We start from the raw sequence: 22,069 nt of genomic DNA, 5'->3' as shown, positions 1-22,069 counted from the left end.
CGAGTATGAAACCTATGGTTTACTCTTTCTTCCAACGAATATAATTGAAATTATTGCTGCGACCCCGTCAATCGCATTTGCTTCGCTTTGTCATTTATGAAAATAAGCAAAAATGTCTGGAAGCGGAGGTGAAATTTCATTCACGATAGTATCAACGTGATTTTCTCGAACAACAGCTTCTAAGGGTTAGTTTTCGTTTTATCCTCGGTTGTATTCGCCGCGAGGAACTGAACAACGGATCAGAGGACTAAATGAAGGATTAAAGGCATTTCGACGCGTGTTCGGATTAAAAAATGAAGACGAAAAGAAATAAACGAGGAAAGAGCTTTGATTTCCATCCACGAAACCAAAAACGCACTCGGGGCTGTTGTACTATGATCCATGATTTTTTTATTAAACAAATTAAATACAAAAGGTCGCATCTTTTTTTCTCTGTTTTCCTTGTTGCTCGTACTGCCGACCGCGACGCGCAGTCGCTCCATTCTCGAGTTAATATAAATAATTAAAAACAACAGAAGAGAACGGGGAAGGGCAAGGGGCATTAAATAAAAAGTAAAAGAAGTCATCGAGGGGTAAAAGGAGGGCAGAGCTCGTGGAAGAAGACGGTTTAAAGGCTTTTTCTACATGTTTTGACACTCTCGCTCTTACTCTTTCTCTCTCTCTCTCTCTCTCTCTTTGTTTCTCCATAAACATACTAGCATGCGCGCATTACACAGACTCTACGACAAGGTGGATCGTTTCGTTTAAAATTAAAGGAAGAAGGAGAACTCGAGCTTCGGCAATTCAAGACTAGTGAAAACTTGATAATCGCCTGTGGCTCATCGTATTATTCTCGTTCGAACGATTTCGCTCATTTCTTACAACTTTTTCGCTTATCTCGCTTCCATCTCATACCACGAAGTTCGATTCATTTTCAAATTTAATAAGAACGCTGTTTTAATCGAATTACGTTACGTAATATGACAAACGTCATCGTTAGTAATTTGCCGATTTCATTCGTCGATTTGTTAAATTTGAATTTCGCGGGGAAATGAAGCGCAAATTGAAAAATTGATAATGAGAGACGAAATCGCGAAAATTGAAATAATCGGTGAGGCGTAAATGCTCCTTGGAATGAACCGCGTATCCTTGAACCGCCAAAGATGCAAAAAGAAAAACGAACAGGGGAAAGGAAAATTCACGAGCAGGAAGATCGTTTCGGGGAATAGTTTGTAAAACAAAACACAAAAGATGATCGATCTTACGATAAAAAGCTCGGATGAGAAAGAAATGGGAACGGAAATAGCATCGTTTTCCTGCCTGTTTCGTTCGTTTGTTCCTTCTACGCTCGAGTTACGAAGAACCTTCTGATCGATATTTTAAATGCTGCTGGACACAACGCTCGCCATTATCAAACACTTCCTTCGAGAACGTTCGATTAATTAATAATATTTAAAAGTCATTAAAGGATATGTACAAAGAGATATTAATATGAATATGAAGTAAATGTTACCGTTGCCGCAGGATCCGCGCGAAACCCGGCGACTAACATGGATTTATCGATCGTCCTATGATTCGACTTGATTTGTTCGCGCGGATCGAACGTGGCGAGGATCAGCACGGTGTTCAACAATCTGCTAGTGTCTTTCGTGTTTTCCAAAACGGGTCTGCTGAATATTAACACATTGAGAATAGTCTGTCGCGTATGGGAAGTATTTGTGTCGGGTACGATTCACGATGGGACGCAACAACGTGGAATGTCGATATACGACACGCTCGAAAACCTCAAGAATTAACTTTTGTCAAGAATTTTTCCAAGAATTTCGAGCGTTTCAGAGCTCGATAGAGAGAAAAGAGAGAGAAAAAAAAAAGGAAGCACCGTGTTAATCCTCGAGACTGCTGCTCGCTTTTGCACGCGCATTTTGGCAGATCGTTCATCGCGAAAGGAGATGCCTTCGAAATTAGGCCCTCTCTGCCCTAATACAACCGCGTTTTCGTATATTCGTTATCATCGACATAGATAGTTGTCGAGCCTTGCGCAAGAACGAATTTTTTAGATCGCAGAATTTTTTGTTTGCACAAATCACTGGTATTTTAACTCGAATATTTAGTTGTCTTGGCGAATTATCGATATAACAATTGTTTGTCTCGGCCTGTCGACGAGATACGCGATGATATTTATCTTTTAACGGTCTTCTCTTTCGCTTTTGGGAATCTATTTCTTCTCTCTTCCCCTGAGACAGAGGCTTTGAAAGAGGCGGTCTTGCTGCTTCGTTCTCTTTCGTTTTAATACGCTCTTCTCGCACGGCGCGGATTATACATATAGATATATTTATATATTTATAATATATATTTGTTTTTTTTTTTATATATAAAACTAAAAGTACCGTGATACTGATAAAATTTCGGAAAATATTAGTTATCGACGAATGCGCTTCGGTGCTCCGTAATATTATTCTTCGATAACGATAGATCGAATTCGAGAAGGTCGAGAAATATAAGTTACAGCAGATCTAAAATTCGTTTTCGATTAATAATTAATTACCTCGGTAAAAATAAGTTGAGCATACGCGATGCATATCGATTATTATATCCTCTGTCAATTTCTTTCCTGAAACGCTTAATACCTTGTTGTTATATTTGTTTCCTCTTTTTCTTTCGTTCAGACTCGCATTCGCTCTCTCGCTTTCTCTCCCTTTCTATCATCCAAACTCCTCAAGCACGTTCTTTTTACTTGTAATTTTTACTCTCGATTGATTCTTCTTTCTTTCTCGCGTTCCTATTGAACCTGCACTCGCGCTAGATAATATTAAACGCTGGAACAACGCTACGAGCGCTATAAGCATACTCGTACATCGCGGATAAACGCTTTAAAAATGAATTTCAAAAGCCCAGGAACGATACGCATATACATCTTCGTACAACACACCCTCTCGCAACAGACTCGCTTTTTCTCGTTAGTCCCTCGAAAAATACTTTGTACTTATGATCGCGTCAACGATAAAACTCCGTACACATACACATCGAAGCCGTAAAATCAGGTTTCCCCTTAAACGCCATCGATACGATAAATTTCTGCTTTCGTGACACGCGAATAACATTCATACTGTATACAACAAGCGAAAAAATAAAAATGAATGATTACTCGAAAGCTTGTCACAATTATCTGTCTTTAAAAAAAAAAAAATGTAAAAACACAAATAATACGTAGCTTGAAATTATCGAAATTATAAAAATCTGAGCATCGACAGAGACTGTATACGATACAATCGAAACCACATTCGATAGACATCGGAGAAGGATATGTTAAAAAAAAAAAAAAAAAGAAAAAAAATATAAAAGAAAAAGAAGAAGAAGACGAACGGCAAACGTTAAATTTGCATATGTATCTGGTTTGATTCGCTTTTTTGCACACTGAATTTCCTATCTCTCGGCCAAACACGCGTACATGCAATAAACACATTCACGCATACATCATTCTTGCTGAATTATATGCTACATTAAACGCTACACGCTATGTACACCAAAAGACGTATACTTAAGCTACTCTGGGCGTTCGGGGGTTAGCCTAAAAAGTAATATAATACAGGACACGCTGTCATTCGTACTCCCTGCGACGATTACGCGGTATATATAACATCTTTGGACTCGATTTATTACACATTTATAGAGAATTATTACTTATTTTCTCGTAATTTCTCGCGCCTAGTCTCTCTTTCTCTCTCTGAGTAGCCGCTACGTGAAACTCGACGTGGCACCTTTGTATCGGACAACGTATCATCAGTCTGATACAAACGTATTCTATGTCGTTCTTCGTTTTGTCTTTTCTTGTCTTTGATCTTGTAATACATGTTTCATATATCCTCGTGTATATATATATATATGTCCTTTTCTTTCGTGATCGGTGCTCTCGTAGTATCCCGACGGGCGCAGTTGGTGAGATTCTCGAATTCTCTTCTTCTTGTATCTTGTTATTCTGCTCTTTTTCTTCTTAATAATTCTGGAAGACTAGCGCTTCTTCCCTTTCTCGATGCGCGTTCTTCTCCAAAGTATTTCCTTAAATTGGTGCGAGGGCTCTCGAAATATCTGAATCGAAATCACTGTGCGTGTGCGTCGATCAGTTTCATTTTTCGTCTATGCACCCCGTTGTTATTGGAGCAAAATTCTTCAGAAATTTCTTGTCTTATATATTCAGAGAGACTTTGAAAGCGGGTGCAAAGTTCGAGAAATTGTTTTCGATTCTTTTCTTAAGTCATTCAACACGTGGCACGTAAGTCGACGACGAAATTGTTCCTCTTCTGGTCGCGGGAAATGACGATCTGTCGAGGAACCGAAGCATAATGATGACCGGGAACTCTTTACAGGCGTCGTGGACCATTTTAAACCGCTGATACTTGTGCGTCTTCGTCGTCTGAAAGATTGTAACGTTTCCTTTAATGATCATTTCCTTCGCTTTTTTTAGAATCATAAAGTAATATTTCGATGGAATATGCTCGGGTGACTTGTCTACGTTGGCTGAATTTTTCTATTTTCACGCTGATATCTATATATTCTCAGAATTTTTAATCGATGTTGGAGTTTATAATTTGTTACGTTTTTCCTGTTAGGATGTAATTTAATACTATGTCAAAGTATAATGTGATAATGATAATTGTAAAAAAGAAGACAAATTTTTATGCTAGTTGCTTGAAACTCGTATTATACTTTTTTTTTTTTCTGAAACTGTAATTTCTGGATTTTCATTTATTAAATTTCTAAAGAGATGTACTACGAATACTATGAATTGAAGCAATGTAAAGTGATCTAACTAATTGCCTATACACAGAATAATCTATATTAATTTACTAACTTAGAAATTCAAATACACTTTGTTACGTTACTACAAATTCTTTCATCTATTTTTCTAGCTCTATTATTCTATAATTCTCTTACCAACAACTAGTCGACGGCTAAAGAATGCATAAAATAAAATGCTACTAATGCATAGCAACAGATTTCAGTACAGAAACTACAGTTTCGAAAAAAAAAATGGGCACAGCGCGATTCACAAAAAGAGAAGAAACTTAAATAGAAAATAAATCAAATAAGAAGATAAAATAAGAGATTCTAATATACATTCTACGAATGAACTAAAGAGTAAAGTCACGTTCGCCAAAGTAGCAAGTCTCTTGGTAGAAAAAGAGAAACAAAGAATACATCTATTGAATTATCGTCGAATTCCTTTAAAGAAACCAGCTATAAAATTGCGACTCTGTAAAATGTAACAAATTCTATGTATATCGAAAGAAATCAAATCGGTCGAAACAAAAGGGATCGTGGAGTGACGTGACGTGACGTGACGTGCAAATAAGAACAAAAAAAAAAAAAAGAAGAAGAAAATTGGACGCAAGCAAGCTGTCATGCCTCGACACGAAGGATGGAATACGAAACTATACAATATGCAAAGATGAAACATAAAGTATCGCAATCGAAAATCGTACGATCTGCTTGCAACAAGCTTCCAAAAAATAGAAAAAAAAAAAAAAAAGGAAAACAGCGAGTGCATGAAAAACATATCGATACAATTATAATTTGCTATAATATGCGACGAATTTTTCGCTGATCGAAATGCAGGATTTCTATTACGCATAAACACAGTGAGTACGCGTTTGTATAATTCTACGGTTAAAATAAATTTCAGTAAAAAAGAAAGACAAAAAATCGAAGTACTGAAAGGAAAATATAAAACACGAAGTTATAAGTTATGCACACAGAAAACGCGTGGTTACACAGGCACTTTGCATTAAAAATGTACAAGTGAAACGTATGCGGATATGTGTTCGTTATTTACAAGTTCAGATGCGATCGTCGATGAGAAGATAAATTAGATAAATAATTAACATGTACATCGAATAACAAACAATGACGATTGAGAATCGTCCATAGACTTGAGTGTGTGTGTGTGTGTGTGCGTGTGTGCGTGTGTGCGTGTGTTCATACATACATTGTAAATACTTAATCGATAGAAATAGCTTAAAGGTAGATAGAGAACGGTGTGTAAGTACTTAGTGTTCATTGCATAACTCATCCATTGGACAAAAAAAGATTCCATGACTGTTCGATAATGTTATACGGTATTTTGCAGGAACTAGAGCTTTCTGTGCTACTATTCGAGTGTTTCAGAGTTGGAACAAGTAATCGTTATCGAATTCATCGTGATATTCTACGTCACGTAGGATTCGTTGATCGTTACGGTGAAAAATGTTACCGAACAAAGTGTGGTAGTCGCGAACAATTTGAACGATTACAGTTTATTTGAGTTTGAGTGCATTTGATAGTTTTCAGACATGATAACAGGCTATAATGTTTACTCGCATTTAGGATATTATGTATCTTATTTGGATTTAGAAAATTAAAAGTTAATAATTTCTGAAGAAATTTCAGTGGCACGAGTAAACGCGCACATCGTATTGAAAAAGGATGGTATTAATGAAATTTTATTATTAATAATAATTAATTAAGAAGTTCGAATTCGACGAAAGACAAATAATTACGCGATAAAAGACTGATATAAATGTACCATGTCTGAAAAGATAAAACGAAAATGCAGCCATGAATTTAAAAAATATTACGCTGCAAATAAGCGAAATGCGAACAAAATTAAAGACTGTAATTAACACTTTTTTCCGTGCATTATCGATAGTCAATGGTGGGACTGATCAATATTCCTTGATAATCTTGTTCGATTCTTTCGCTTCTCTCGTAATTTAAATGTTCATATTATCGACAGTATTTAAGACTTATCTTCTCATTTCTCATGTTTATAAATTACATCTTAAATCTAAAGAAAACTTTAAAGCTATCATTTCACATCTCTTTATATCTTAGTATCCCTTAAAGGGCGTAATATATTTAAAAAAAATACATTTACCTCTTTTTATATCTTTACACTCTAAGAGTCATTTCATAAAGGAATCCTGATCTCTATACACGAAAGTTCTTTATGTACAAGTATTTACAAAAATTCTCATTCTTCTAAAAAAAAAAAAAAAAATTACTATTCCGCTCACTCTACCCTATTATTCATTCCGTAAGCACAACCTTATTCGTTCCTCTGAATCCTATTTTAATCTTAACAAGGAAGTTACGCATACCTCTGCCGCAACAGCAGTTTTTATCATTTCATATCACATTCCAATAATTTCATATCAATGTTCGAAAATCACTCTATCTAAAGCCAACACACTATCTAACATCATTTATAAAACTATTTTCATAATCTAATAAACTAACGACTAATTGTGATCGCCATAACTTATTCCATATCAATCCCATCGCTATGATATCGATAGTGTTAGGGAGAACAAGCCTCGAGGACGGAAAAGTATATCAATTCGTAAAGAGTATAGACATATATGATAATACGTCTAGAGAAAAAAACTGTGGTAGGTAGAGTAGATTGTATTTTAGGTTTAGCGATTGTGTTTGCTTTTGTACCATCTTCATGGTCGTTCCTGTAGGTAACACCCTCGTGGCTGTGAGCACGGCCAAGCCTGTGCAACCTTGCCATCTGCGCTGCAACTTTGTAAGCAGGCGGTTGACGGCACTGTGTACTACCAATTCCTGGACGCATCGTCGTCATCGACGTCATGGTAGTCATGGTCGTCATGGTCGTCATAATCGTCGTTCCAGCTCCTGGAGGGGGAAGCGCCGCCGGTACTCCAAGACCCACGCCTACTCCTAATCCCGTAGTACCTGAAAACCCTCGACTCTCTTTCTCTCGATCTCTCACATCCCTGCATCTCCTTCTGCTGTTCAACAACCGCTCTCTCCCCTTATCCTTTTTACCGCCATGTAATCCATCGCCATTTGCAATTCTGAACGAACACGACTCGTACGAACACTTGAAAAATATGAAAAGTGGTAGGTACTTTTTATGGACGTCGCTAATAATTTTTATGCATTTATCGGAAACATGGGAATACAAAAATTCACAGAAATATATGTAATGCGCAAAAATACGTGAAATAGACAAGGTGAAGTACTCCTTATAATAAAAAGTGAAACAATTTCTGCAATTGTATAGGATTCAATGATTGACAGTAATTAAAGCCTGTGGAAAATTTCTTACTGCATATACAAATATAATTGTTATTTATTTTTAATGAAATATAATTTTTTAAACATACCGTGTCATTAAAATATTGGAGGAATAATAAAATGTAGAATATACAATTTTTTAAATACAACGATATTTATTAAGATATTTAAAAAAATGTAGATTCTATAATTTTTGAAACATCTAGTTGACTGTACCTGATGCGACTAAATAATACGGTACAGTAATATATTTATGTATTCAAGAATCCTTTCTCTCCTTATTGCGTCCTCGTCTTAAGTTCGTCCCCTTTTTATGTATGTATCGCATACATTGTAACAAATATAAAAACAGGACGAATTCATATTCTTTGATTAAAAAGAAAAAGAAAAAAAAAAAAAAAAGAAAATACAAGATAAAAGAGACTCGTCGTGCTCGTTCGGAACGGAGCTCGAAAGAGACGAGCTATATACATATACGAGGAAACTGTACAACACGCTCGTTATTCACCGCTAGATCAGAACCCAAGAAGAGGAAAGCACAGAAAACCAGTTAATATATACCCTGAAAAGAAGCCTCGGTTCTCCGTTAATCCTGAGGAAACGCGACAACACAATAAAAACGGTCACACACTGTCGATGCAACGCACACCATTTTCTATACGCACGCACAACCTGCATACACATGTGTAGAGCAGGCAACGATACTCACGTGATTATTAGCGTGCACACGCCAACCCTTCGAGCAAGCGATTAATACAGATTAAGCCGATGCATCGCTGTATACGTTATCAATGAATGCCTCGAGCCTAACGCGTTGCTTCCGGTTGGTACAGAACTCCCATTTACCAATGTCTACTCATCTTTTTTTCTATGTTCAAAAGATTAGTCGAGTTTCATATTCTATTCGTCATTCTACAGATAATCCATTCACCAGATATATATTAATTAATACTATCTTACTACGTCATGCATAACACTACGGATGATCCGGAAGCAACGCAATCATAAATAGAGTCGAACAGAGAGTACTATGAAAAAAGAGAGAGAAGATTCAGCCCAGTTGCAAGGAGAGAAACTCAAGACAGGCAAGACGACAATCGCGGACTCACCTTGAGGATTTTGGGGTTGGTGATGGTGATGATCGTAATAATGTTGGTGGTGATGGTGGTGGTGGTGGTGGTGGTGATGATGATGATTGTGGTTGTGATTCTGGTTGTGGTTGGCAGGAAGCGGAGGTAACACTGCTACCGCGTGAGGGAACGGAGGTGCACCACCTCTCAAAACAGACCCTGCACCACACACAGGCCACATACGAAATGTTTCTTTACAAAATGTACAATGACACACCGGTTTAACATCTGGTGGTACTTTTTCCCCTTCTCTATTTCATTTTTGCTTTGTGTATCTTTTTCTCTTGATGTAGATAAACGTGACGAGCGATAAAAATCGCAAAAATCTTTTTTAATTAAGAAAAAGTATAATACAATATTTATTCGAAAGAATAAATAAAATATAAGCTTGTTGGCGTCCCTCTCATTGAACATTGAAGGAAGATTCCTAGAGTGAGTGCCGCGAGTGGAAAGATCGCAAAAATTGGGTCGATGTGTCGTTATATAAATATCAATGTATGCGTGTATGCGTGAATAATGCCCCTGCGTAAAGAAGCGAGTCTCTGTGAAAAAGCTTCAAGCGATAAATGTACTGAAAGCAATTGGAACTCCCGGGATAGAAGCGGCTATAAAGCACGTTTACCTACGTTATCGGCGCAACGCTCGGCTAAACGATAAATAAATAAAGTACCGGATAGGTACGGTAAAAAGAGTGTATGTACGTAATATGCACATAATGTAACGTATATATGCTGTAGCTTAAATTGCACGGAGATCTTTTTCTTAACTACTATAGACGAGAGAGAATGAAGATGAGTGGCCATGGGACATACGTTTTCTTTTCAACGTTAGAATCTAATCGTGACCCGGACAGTGAAACGAATGATTCGGAGGAGTAAACGGACTACGACTGTGTGAAACGGCAAACTGTAATGAGAAAACATTTCGATTACTTTTAGTATCAAACGAGAACAAAAAAAAAAAAAAGAGAGGAAAAAAAAATAAAAAATGAGAAACAGATGTGATAATTACACGAAGGATACTCATATAGTCATCAAGAGACGTACAACAGGTATCACACGTTTTCAAAAAACGAATCATTCTCTGTTTACTAACTACCAAAAATATCTAACGATACGTCACACACTACTAGAAAAAAAGAACAAATATTTTTTCTGTACGATCACTTTTGCGATTACAACAGAAAAATAAGAAAAACAGAGACTCATAGACTCAACACCCAACCGTATCACGAAACGAACTTTCACGCAGTTACTGTGTCAATCAACGACATACACGATATACACGGGTCGTCCATAACACGACGACGTTTTAAGTAAAAAGTACAAAATAAAATAAATTAAAAAAAAAAAAAAAAGAAAAATGGAAAAGGCAACTTCATCTCGTTGGACCACTCCAGATTCTTTCTTTGGTTCTACCTTCTATACTACGGTCTACGGAACGGGCAAAAATAGGGAACAAGAGAGGTAATGAGCACGAGCTTGTGGAGTTATTTGATCTCTTTTGGTTCAAGTTTACGTACCTTGCATGGCGGAGTGCCGTCTTTGAGGTGGCGGTGGACTACCACCAGCTTCTACGCTGCTTCCGCTGTGGCTGTCCAGCTGTGTACTGTGACCACTGTCACTGCTCGTCACCGAACCTACGCACACGTCCCCAAGACACTTCTATCACTACACATTCTATAGCCCATTTCTCGTCCCGATGCGCCCGCTAACTGCTAATTATCTAACAAATATTAATCGCGTTTCATTGAACGCGTGTAATCCGTATATCACTCGTTCGCTCTTTCTTTCTCTTTCTCTCTCGCTTTCTCACTTGAAAAAATCAGAGCCAACAAACGTCAGTTTGACGCCTACAAAAATGTCGACTTGACCGCGATTAAAAGTTGCGCTGGCACAGCATTTGTTTTTCGATGCACGCCTACCAGAGATCGTCCTTCTGTAAGCGACTACTAGCTACTTCTAACAAAATTAAGATCCATATTATTATCTTTACCGAAAGAAAGAAAAAAAATGAAAATTGGAAAAATATTAGATCCTGGAAAATGATATTTATCAGAAGGAGATTATTTCCAGGAGCAATATTTATATTTCCTACGATACAATTAATTGTCAGTCAGTTTTTAAACTGAAGAAAGTATTAAGAGAAATTTTAGTGAAATATTTGAAACTACTGTCTATTTAAATTTGTTCATAAAAAGTGATTTAAAAAAGACATAGACTATAGCATTGAGATTAAATCGTTGGAGGATGTGATTCACGCGTCCGTATGTCCCATGGTGAGTGATCTAAATTGAAGCTAGACGTGCTTCGCCCTGGGATCAGGACCGTGGTGTGTATAACACGGGACGATAATATTGATCGAAAAGAAGCGCGAGCTACGGTAATCGGCGTACAAGATGCGTGTAAAATGGATAAGCTAAATATAAACATGGAACATTTATGAATTGCGTAAACGGCTGTGCAGCGTGCATATAAAATGAGATAGTTTTTTAGAATTTGCGAGACCTGACCAGTGTGTACGGTCACGAGCAATGAAAAGGTGCACTGAATGGTACTTCGCGAGATGTGTCTGCTGTATTTGTGTGTCGCAATGAAACAACGTTCAAAATAAAAAGTAAAAGAAGCACCGTATGATTCATCGTCTAAAGCTAGCAATATGTATAGAGACACAGAAAAAACTTTACACTGTTGAAGTATTCACGTGTACATATGTTTTGTATGTGTGTGTACAATGTATGTTAAACGATGATCGACAGCATCTCGCTTCGAACCATTTTATGTGTCGAAATTAATCAACTTACCACTGGTCAACGTTTTTCTTAACGGCTGAAGATTGCTCAAGCTGGTTACGCTACTACTTTCAGCGCTGAGATCGACAGGTGGTGGTAAACTCGAAGGAGTATCGCTATGGGATCTCTCATGCATAGGAACTCGGCTACCAGATCCTACTCTCCTAGGTGCACCGGGACTAGGCTCCAATCCGCTGGAATGCAATGCCAATCCAGGCACTGGAAGTGCTGGTGGGCAATGTTTCGGTTGATACGGACGAGTTTTGTGGGGATCAGAAAGCGCTAACATTTTCCGTACTGCTTGTGGCGATGCAGCTCCAAACTTTGTACCTGAAAATACACAATAGTTAATATTTTATAATAATTAATATTACATAATAATTAATTCAAACGAAAGATAAAAATATCCTACCTTGTATACTCTTTCTACCTTCACTGGTGCTGCTAGCACTACTTGTAGTTGACAAAGTAGGCGAAGGATGCCTTCTTCCTCTGCTTGCACTGAGAGGTACCGCTGCGGCTACTGCGGCAGTTCCTGCATGAGGCTCGCATTCCACAGACAAAGCATGTAATCGTTCCTCGTCAGTTATTACTTTCATGTTGGCAAGGTACGCTTTCACTCTTCGAACCATTTGAGCCTCTTCGAACATTTTCTTCGGGTTTGGTGCAGCGGTAGACTTCTTCCGCCTTTTTACTGTTGCCGTTTGTCCTCCTGGACATTGCAACACTGTTAGTAAAAACGAATCATCACATTGCTGGTTCTGTTTCTACATACTCAAGTTAGATTACCTTGATTTCCAGTAGTCATTTGATTTAACGCAACCATGGCAGAACTAGGTGGCTGGCCACCTCTTTCTAACATTATTGATAGATCGTAGGGTGAAGAACACATGTTCGTTAACGTTCTCACTTCTTTCGCTATCATCCTCAGCTTTTCGAAATTTACCAAACCTTCCACTCTGGAATCGTTGCCAAGGTGTATGAATGTTAAATCCTTCTTTACTACTGGATAAAATGGAATCTGAAAAAAAAAAAAAAAAAAAAAAAAATAGAAACATTTCGTGTTATTCCACTGCATAATAAAAAGAACAAAGTATGTAACTAATAGTTAGAAGTAACATGAGAACTTACTATAGGAGGTTGCGTTTGTTCAGACGCTACTAATTGTCGGTATTTGCTCATGTTACGGCTCGGGTCCATTAACTCTTGCAGGTCACTAAATAGCCTTTGATATTTACTTGGCAGTTTCTCCCAAGAGGCTCTTAATCTTGAGACAGCCCCATGACCCAAGCCAGACACAATCGCAAACATGGAATTGAAATTTTTGCATTCTTTACATTGTCCTGTTTAGCAAACAAAAAGATATTAGGATACTCGTGTAACAAAAAATGTAACAATGGATGAGGATAAAAACTCACGGGCTATTTTTATAAATTGTTTTATTATTTTACTACGTCGAACAAGATTGTGTTCAGAACAAACTTCTGTCACAACCCAAAACATTTCTCTGTTGACTAGTTCTGCAAACTGCCTGAGCATAGGCACTCCATATCTACTCTTCAATTCGAATAAATCATCCACGTATTCCGTAGATTCTATTTGCCTAATAATAGCACACAAATCAATATTTCCATTTCGCAAAAAATAACTCGCAAAGAAACTAAAAGTATTATCAACTTACCTGAATATACTGAAATCTTGTAAAGTCAATTGAATTGCAACTTCAACGGCATTTAATTGTAAGAAGTGAACCTGAGATTCGCGTATAAGTTCTGGCGCTTGTTCATCTGCTACGAACGTCTCCGAGATACCATTAGTTTTTAAATAATACCTTGAACTTAAGCCAATTCTTTCCGCAAGATTTTGCAACTGATCAGGTAACCTGCGTTGTTTAATCATTCCTCCTTCTCCAACGCTAACTTCAGCTAAGGAGAAATTCGAACTGCCTTCGGTTATACCAAATTCTTGGAGAGCTAGCATTACCACCTAAAATAATATATTAGTATACAGAAACTTTTAATCGTGCATATTGTTTCCCACGATTTAAATATCTACCTCGTGCGCCGTTGTTTCCTTGTGAATAAGAAGATATTTACAAGTTTGATCGGCTTTGTAAACCTTCAAAACGTGTTCTGGATAATCAGGTGCCCTTAAGTCGTCATAACAATATAACGATGTAAGGTCAGGATTACTTTTCGAATGATAAAGGTTAGTAGTCTGTGAAAGTCCTCCTGTTCCCGGTGGTGTATGAGGTGGTGCGAGAGGATCGTCTACATGTACACCATCACTGTAAAATGAATCACTCCTATGTAAAATATATTTTCTTGAATTAGAAAAAGGAAAAAAAAATGAAAAAAATAAAAGAAAATGACAGATATATTTTTAACTTACTTAATAGTATTCTTTGGCAGTATATTCATTTTTATAAGAGCTTTTTGAAATCTCTTTTTCGGTCCAAGCGTCATGAATCCTTTATGCTCTTTTTTAGCATCTTTACAAGGAGAAACATTAGAATCAGGTATTAACAGTGGAACACCGCCTACTAAAGGATTCAGTGGATTTCCTGGAGTTATCGGGTCCACGTGCGTGGACAACCTTGCACGTGGATCTGTTTGTATTCTTGAAATTTCGGGTTTGTTTGCTCTTCCCCGCGGCCTCGGCGAGTCATCTGGCATCTGAAGCATTTCTTTAAACGCTACAACAGTAATTCATTGCTCGCATAAAGGAAATATAATCCACAAATTATTGTTTCTACAAAATGTAACATACCAAGTAAGTTTGATTTAACAGTTATACTAAGATGAGTAGATCCCCTTAAGATTTCAAGAGCCCTGGCGTGACTCACGTGCTCAAAACTCTGTCCATTTACTTCTAAAATCTGATCACCACGTTTCAAGCCAACATCTTCAGCCTTTGACTTTTTATCCACTTTTGAAATAAAAATGCCGAAACCTCTTTCATATCCACCCAAAATACTAAAATGCAAGACCTCGTCCCTTGTAGGCCTTGCTAATGTTACATTTCGAGTTCTTGCTTTGGCTGCACAAGCAATGTTTAATAATCTGAAATTTATTGAAGGATTTTTAAATACTATAAATGCTTAATAATTATTATAACGAATATAAATTTAACAAAATTGATGTATACCTTTGTTGACCTAGCATTTTCTCTCTTTCTAAACCCGCTTCAAATGCTTCCAAAAATTCCATCATGGCGGGATCAGTTTCAAAATCAGTAAAATGATTATTTACCCAAAGAAGTACCACACGGGCAACTCTATCTCTGACTTGTGCTTGATCAAACCATTCTAACAATTGACTTGCAACTAATAAAGGACTATCGATAAATGTTCGATGCGTTAATAAGAAATCTTCTATATAAGTGGGATCGGTAATACTGTTTTCTTCGATAAGTTGTAACATTAAACGTTCAGGAGTTCCGCGGATAACTACATGACCTCTGCGTGCTCCGCCATCTAAAGCACCCCTTAATTCTGTTACTAGAATCACTCTCCCATTCTCTTCGTGCCGCCTCGTATTTTCTTCTCCTTGATGTTGAATTCTAAAGTAATCTGCCTGAGTAACACATACAAATTGGCAATCATCACATCTGAAAAAGAAATAGACGTGTTAATGGAATTTTCATTTGATAACTACCGACGACAGAAAATTTCTAACATAGAACTCACTTTGTCCTCATTACACCTCTATGCAAAAGTCTTTCCATAGTGGGCAAGATTCCAAAACTGTCACCAAGGTGCAGCTGTTCGATTTCTCCATTGCTATGCTCAATTTCCACAGCACCATTTATGAGCACGCTCCAACTATCTAATTCTTCTCCATCATTCAAAACTATCATACCAGCACGTTCAACCACTGCAAACACCATCACAGCGCACAGCGCTCTTCTTACTGCCAAGGTCATATTTGTGAAAGCCTTTAATTGTTGTGTGAATTCTAAGAGCGTTTCTATATCATCTTCTGTCCTTTCCATAGGATCTTTTTCTAAACATTCTCTGACTGGATCACGGACAGTCAAGCTCTGTAAACGCAAATAAAAATAATTCTTGTTTGTGTACTCTTTAATTTTATAATTTAAGCAACCGTTTAAGAAAGAGTGTACTTACATCCATGCTTTCTGCAAGATCTTCCTCTTCATCGCTGTCTACTATAGATTCAACAAGACCTGAAAGATCAACATCGTCTGCATCTGCATCTAATGAACCTTGTACAGATGTCATGGTGTCTGAACCACTGTATGCTGAGCTTGTGTCACTCGAATGGCTGCTTCTATTGGACTTTTGATACAGCTCTGGCCTGCCTGTCAGGCCTTGAGAAAACTGTACAAAAAAAGCAAAATTATTGAATTAATTATACATTTGTACACTTCACTATTACTATACTTACTCTTACATTTTATTGCACAGTTTTTATCAGCAATTGTTCTAAAGACCACTTAATATTAAATGTTTATGCTTGATAAACTTATATGCTAAATATTTATAGCTGCATCGATTTACTGTTAAACGTGACGTACACCGTAATACTTTCGCATTAATTAAAGACGATCAACATATTCGCTTTGTTATTGCTACACTCTCAAATATGCAAACCAAAGTGTTTACATTAATGTAGCGTACCGGACGATGTTAATACAAAGCAACGCATTCTTCGTCGCGATGTACCGATGTAATCACGATTGTAAACAATAGCACGGTGCAAGTTCAAGAGAAGATATCAGCACCGTTTGAATTCCCTTACAAGAAAAAGAGAACCCACGAATAAAATAACCTGCAATTTATCATCCATGGATCGACATCGATCTGTAAATCGGCAGGAAGAGGCTGTAAAGAACGGGATCAAGAAGCATGTAGGACAAAAACATGGGTACTACGAGCGGTACTCGTTTACGGAATAATACTAGGAATGGGCGTGATGGGGACAGGGACAGGCTCTACTCTTAAGTTAGGTTAGGTTACCAGACATGACATCACGCACGCAACATCGAGCAACCAGAGAAAACACGCACGGTGAAGAAAGAGACAGAAATCACAAGTACGTATGTCTAAACAAAAACATCGTGACATCTGTCATCCGGCGATAATCAACAACGATCATCCATGATCAAACACGGTGTGCACTCTTTTGAAGGAAATCCGAAGAACGAGAAAAGTAAACGTGTAAACCAAGGCCATTTTGAGCCCGCGGGAGATCGCCAGACTCACTTGGTACATGCCGAAGGCGTCCATCCTTATCGTCTTAACTAATGGCACTTGCTCGGCACTATGCTCTTCCGTGTTTTAGATCACGAGAAACAACGCCAAGAAAAACGAGCAGTGTCCGGCCACATTCTCTTTTTGCTCGTTGTCCACACGATTCGATCGAACTCACGAAACTCACACCTCCCATTCGCGATGGCATATGCAACCGTATATACACACAGAACGACGTGACCTTCTTTGTGTGCATTTACGAAGCTCGTGGCGCGTCTGGTGTGCCCCGTGTCGTGGGCCGTCAGCTTAGCGAAGTAGCGGACATGGGACTGCCTTTCGTCCCTCTCCCACCCTTCCTCCTGCCACCGGCATTCCCTTCGAAAGTGTAGGGTCACGTGACCCGACCGAGCAGCGAGCCTCAGGTCCGTCTCAATAGGGGGGCGCACGTTGGGGGGCCCACCTGTAGCTTCTGACCGTGACACTAACAAAACACTCCTATCAATGAAACCTCGTAATGACCGACTACACTTTTCAATTCATTCTAGTTGCACCTCGTTATTAGTCGATTATTGACACCATAAACGTATATATTATTCAATACTTCGTTTTATACTCTTTAAGGTTTCTTTGTTTATTTTATTATATTAGTAATCAGAATACAATTCTATAACCTAATTTGTTGGCTTGGATAACATCACATACGGCGTGATGAAGACTTGAGATTTTTTCCAAACATTGAAATTAGTCCATGAATCGGTTAAAACTTCATCGGTAATCAGATGGAACTTTACTTTGTATGCGAATAAATGCACATCTACAGCGACATCCAGTCATCGGTCACATACCAAATGATCGATCATTCATTATCAACAAATCAGCCATCGCGAAGCACCTTGCATAAAATTACTCCAGAAAATTTCTTTCAAACATCGAATTTTGGTTACATTTTACGTATATGTTGACTTGGAAAATTTTGTCTGTGATCAGATGAATCTCACACTGAAACGATACGAGAGGCTCAAAAGCCGAGTGAAACGAGCTTAAGGAGTCGACGGTCGGTCAATCGTCAGTCGGTAAGCAATTGAGAGAGAAAGAGGATACTGGAAGAAAAGAGTACCAGTCTGTTCAAAGCATCCAACACAGCGGATAGTAACTGCTTAAAGGCCACTGGCCGACCCGACGGATGATTTATACGACCCGTTATGTCGTGCCCATGTCTCACTTTTCCTTTTGTCCTGCTCCACAGACTTTCCAAATTGCTTCTCCCATTCAGTTTCTTCCTACTCAAGCAGACACTGGCATACCAGTGCACGCCACCGATGTGCATTGTGCATTCCACAGACTCTTTAGGGGAGAGACACTTTAATGTAGATCATCTTACACGCACGCGTTGCGCCTTAACGAACTTTCGATCCGAAGCGCCGCGTGCCGGTAAAATTCTAGCGAGGGAAAGCGGAACTTCCTTCGGTCTTGTTTACGCGAAATTTAAATAGTTGTACTTCGAATAAAATTTCCAATATTATTTCAATTAAAATCCTAGGGAAAGTAGGAATGAAGTTATGGTAGAAATTTGTATTCCAAAATAATGTAAATTACTTTCTGTAGAATGAAATGGAAATATGTAGACTCTGTGGTGAAGTTGTGAAGTAATAAAAAATAAAAATCGGAATTTATAAGCTAGAATTATAAGGCTCACCCTACTTGGAGCTTATTAAGACAGTTAAGCATCATGTGTTCCTTGAGAGTAAAATTATGACAATGTTTATACCGTCTGGGTTACTTGAGAACCCCACAGTAGTAGTTAAGGGATAATCTTAGTTATATTAACTTTGTCGTATAAAATATCAAAAGTACTCTGTACATATACTGTCAAATACATGATTCAAAATACTATAGAATATATCTACTATTAATCTTTTCTACATTTCAAAAATATAAGACTAAAATAAATTGTTTAACAGTATTTTGGAAATCATACGTAGTTACTAACTAAATTTTAACAATTTCCAAAGGAATAACAGGATATATAAAAAATATAAAAAGTAAAAGAAATACTCCAAATGCGTCAAAATTAAAGAAATCCTGCATGATAACAGATTCAAAACCGATAACAGGCATATAAAAAACGAATATTCATCGTGCGATGAAAAAAAAATAAATTTTCTCAAACTACAACGCGTCCATAAATCGCATCCCGCGTTACGTTCCACTTTCCAGTATGGGAAAACCTTTCTCGCTTTACGATGATCGCTGTTTACTCCTCGGAATCTGGTGAATTTTCCGCGTATACGTTTCCATGGAGATAAGAAAATTCACGAACTGATAAAACTTCTCTTCACGAGGGAGCAGGCGGGCATTTGAAATGCATGAGAAAGCGTAGAATACTACAATGAAGAAGGAAAAAAGATTACTTTAAAAGTTTTACCACTAGCCGCTTTTAACGATCTCCACTTTTTTTATTTTTCCATCATCTTCCTCCCTTATGTTTTCGATTATCGAGAACGCGTGGGCGCATCGAACGCGTCACGGATCGACGACATCAAACTTTCTTTCAACCATCTGCACGCCGATGACGTAAGACAAATGATCATGAACCGTTGCAAGGAAAATGATCAGCAAAAGTGCATCAGGTACCGATTTACCGATAGATACCAGCCATGAGTCTCTGTCAAGCTGCATCAGATACGAATATACCACGCTATCGATTGCGTTAAAGTGAAACAAGGCGTAACTAAGCCTTTGCAATTGAACGTCACGCAGAAAAAACATGATAGGTACATTTTTGTTGATTTTTTTTTATTTTAACTTGTATTTATTGTTAGATCTATTTTACACGACGAACGAATTACTGAGTTTGTCGAATATTAGAAGACCAATTTACTTTTGTCCTTAGTACCTAAATAAATATATGAGTTTGACAGGACAAAGTGATTTTTCCTGCTATCCATTTAAAAGACATAATAGACGAATTAAAAAAAGAAGTTAGTCATGGACAATCATTTCGAAATAACCGATGGACTTAGCTAACGCTGAATCTCTATTTTGAATCAATATATTTATGATAGCATCGTTCAAGAGCAGGAATTCGAGTCAAAAAAGAAGCGCGATCGTGAATGCCTTTTTAAAATTTGCCTGAACGTACTCCTGCAATTTTTATCTGAGACGAGGGGAAAAAGAATTCGAAAACAGATGTTTACCGTATCATCGAAGACCAAGTTGACCTGTCGATGGTCGGTTATGGGATGAGGGTGCGGTGGTCGATGCATCCTTCCTCCATGTACTTCTGGATAGTCGATCTGCCAACAAAAAAAAGAATAAAAATAATTAGCAAAATAATTGCAACTGAGGATGATCTTTATCGATTTTAATGCCATTTTATAAATAAACGTGAGTATTTTAATATAAAATAGAGCCAAAGGTATAATTGTCAAAACAATGCATATTTTAATATATTCAATATTTTACTAGTATTTTAAACGATGTTTTTAAAATTACAAAGAACGTCTGCAATTAGTTTCCTCGTTCTTTCTTCTGATTTTCGTGATAACACATTTGCATTTTTACAACGCAACCTGCACACTATTTTCTGGTTCGCGTTAACCTTTCACCTTTCGCAAACCTGCAGTGGGCACACTTTCCGAAGCTTAAAAATATAGGAATTGTTTGACGTGAGAGCTATCTCCTTTGGGGATACATATCAGGATGAATCTCGTAGATTTATTCAGCAAGTTTGCTGGCGTTTGAGAGGAACAGTAAAATATATGCGTTCTATTTTTATAGAAGATTTTTAATTGCCTAATTGTAGCAATTAAATGAATATATTTTAGAGATATTTCTTCCTTATATTATTTCCTATGCAACCAATTGTATTATATATATTTTATATACATATTATAACAATATAATCAATAATAGTACAAGTACCGGTTTAATTTATTTATCTTAAGAGAAAGTGTCTCAACACGAATAAAAAAACTAATAGATTTCTCCATTTTTTAATTATATAGAAGCTAAGCTCAATCTTTTTAATCGCTAAATAACATGAAACTCGGAAAATCAATAAAATCGTACTTATCACATTTTTCCCTATAATTCTTATACGTACACACATATATCTTAAAAAATGCAGAAATATTTTAACAAAATGCTTTACCCCCTTTCTCGCGCGATGTATTTAACAACGCATAAGTTTACATCGGAAACAAGGGATTAAATTTCCATTAAAAAGTTTCTTCGTCTAATCCCTCCCTCTACAGTCAACATTCATCAAACTACCATTTTCGCTCTAAATTCGGCCGGTAGAACGCAAGCTCGAGAGCAACGTCAACGTAGGAGCGTGTTTCGAATTTCTGGAATGACAAACAGCTCCTCCGCGAAAGCAGCCGTGTCGTCCCCAGGAATGGCGTTGATAATCTAATCCGGTTCCACCTGCGACTTCTGCAGCTGCGTCAACTTCTCTCGCCCCCTCGAGTTACATGGAAGCTCGTGCCCCTCTTTTTCGGTCAACAGTGTTCGTTGTTCAACCACTATACGCACGATGAAATAAAAAAAAGGAGGAAAAACAGAAGAGAGAAGGAAAATGAGAAGAGAAGAGGAGAGAAAAAAAGGGGGAAAAAAAAGGACACCGAGAGACAACGAGATGAGCGTGTGGCTCGGGGCCGGAACCCGTAGGCCGGACTTCCGGTAGATACGCCGATTATACTCGCCATTCACAGAACCGCTCCCTCGCGACTCGATTGTTAGAGGCAAACAGCATTTAGCCAATTTCGGGATGAAAGTTGAATTTCCACCGGTCGACGATACGTTGATTCGATTGGGAATAGCCGATGCGAAACGCGACATGCATGTCGCGAAAAATATTGTTCGACACGCCGGAAA

General features: G+C 37.7%; 1 protein-coding gene across 17 annotated transcripts in view; it reads right to left on the bottom strand.

Annotated features, from left to right (window-relative positions):
- Nucleotides 1-365: 365 nt before the first annotated feature.
- The window catches only part of LOC139989722 (rap guanine nucleotide exchange factor 2), a 251,725-nt gene continuing 230,021 nt past the window's right edge, over nucleotides 366-22,069 (bottom strand). For 5 of the 17 annotated variants that reach the window (XM_072008240.1, XM_072008248.1, XM_072008237.1 and 2 more), the window contains 17 exons: nucleotides 20,389-20,487; nucleotides 16,106-16,318; nucleotides 15,668-16,020; nucleotides 15,127-15,588; nucleotides 14,749-15,041; nucleotides 14,371-14,674; nucleotides 14,035-14,284; nucleotides 13,661-13,965; nucleotides 13,398-13,582; nucleotides 13,111-13,322; nucleotides 12,769-13,000; nucleotides 12,392-12,706; nucleotides 11,992-12,309; nucleotides 10,711-10,827; nucleotides 9,168-9,347; nucleotides 7,456-7,713; nucleotides 366-4,390 (listed from right to left, as the gene is read on the bottom strand). In XM_072008240.1, coding sequence (XP_071864341.1) covers nucleotides 4,359-4,390; nucleotides 7,456-7,713; nucleotides 9,168-9,347; nucleotides 10,711-10,827; nucleotides 11,992-12,309; nucleotides 12,392-12,706; nucleotides 12,769-13,000; nucleotides 13,111-13,322; nucleotides 13,398-13,582; nucleotides 13,661-13,965; nucleotides 14,035-14,284; nucleotides 14,371-14,674; nucleotides 14,749-15,041; nucleotides 15,127-15,588; nucleotides 15,668-16,020; nucleotides 16,106-16,318; nucleotides 20,389-20,487 — 4,128 coding nt within the window. In that variant the 3' untranslated portion in view covers nucleotides 366-4,358. The other 12 variants (XM_072008241.1, XM_072008238.1, XM_072008252.1 and 9 more) reach the window with 12 other exon arrangements.

Source organism: Bombus fervidus, chromosome 8 (assembly GCF_041682495.2).
Source record: "Bombus fervidus isolate BK054 chromosome 8, iyBomFerv1, whole genome shotgun sequence".
Taxonomy (NCBI): Eukaryota; Metazoa; Arthropoda; class Insecta; order Hymenoptera; family Apidae; genus Bombus; species Bombus fervidus.
This window is presented reverse-complemented; position numbering and strand designations above follow the sequence as displayed.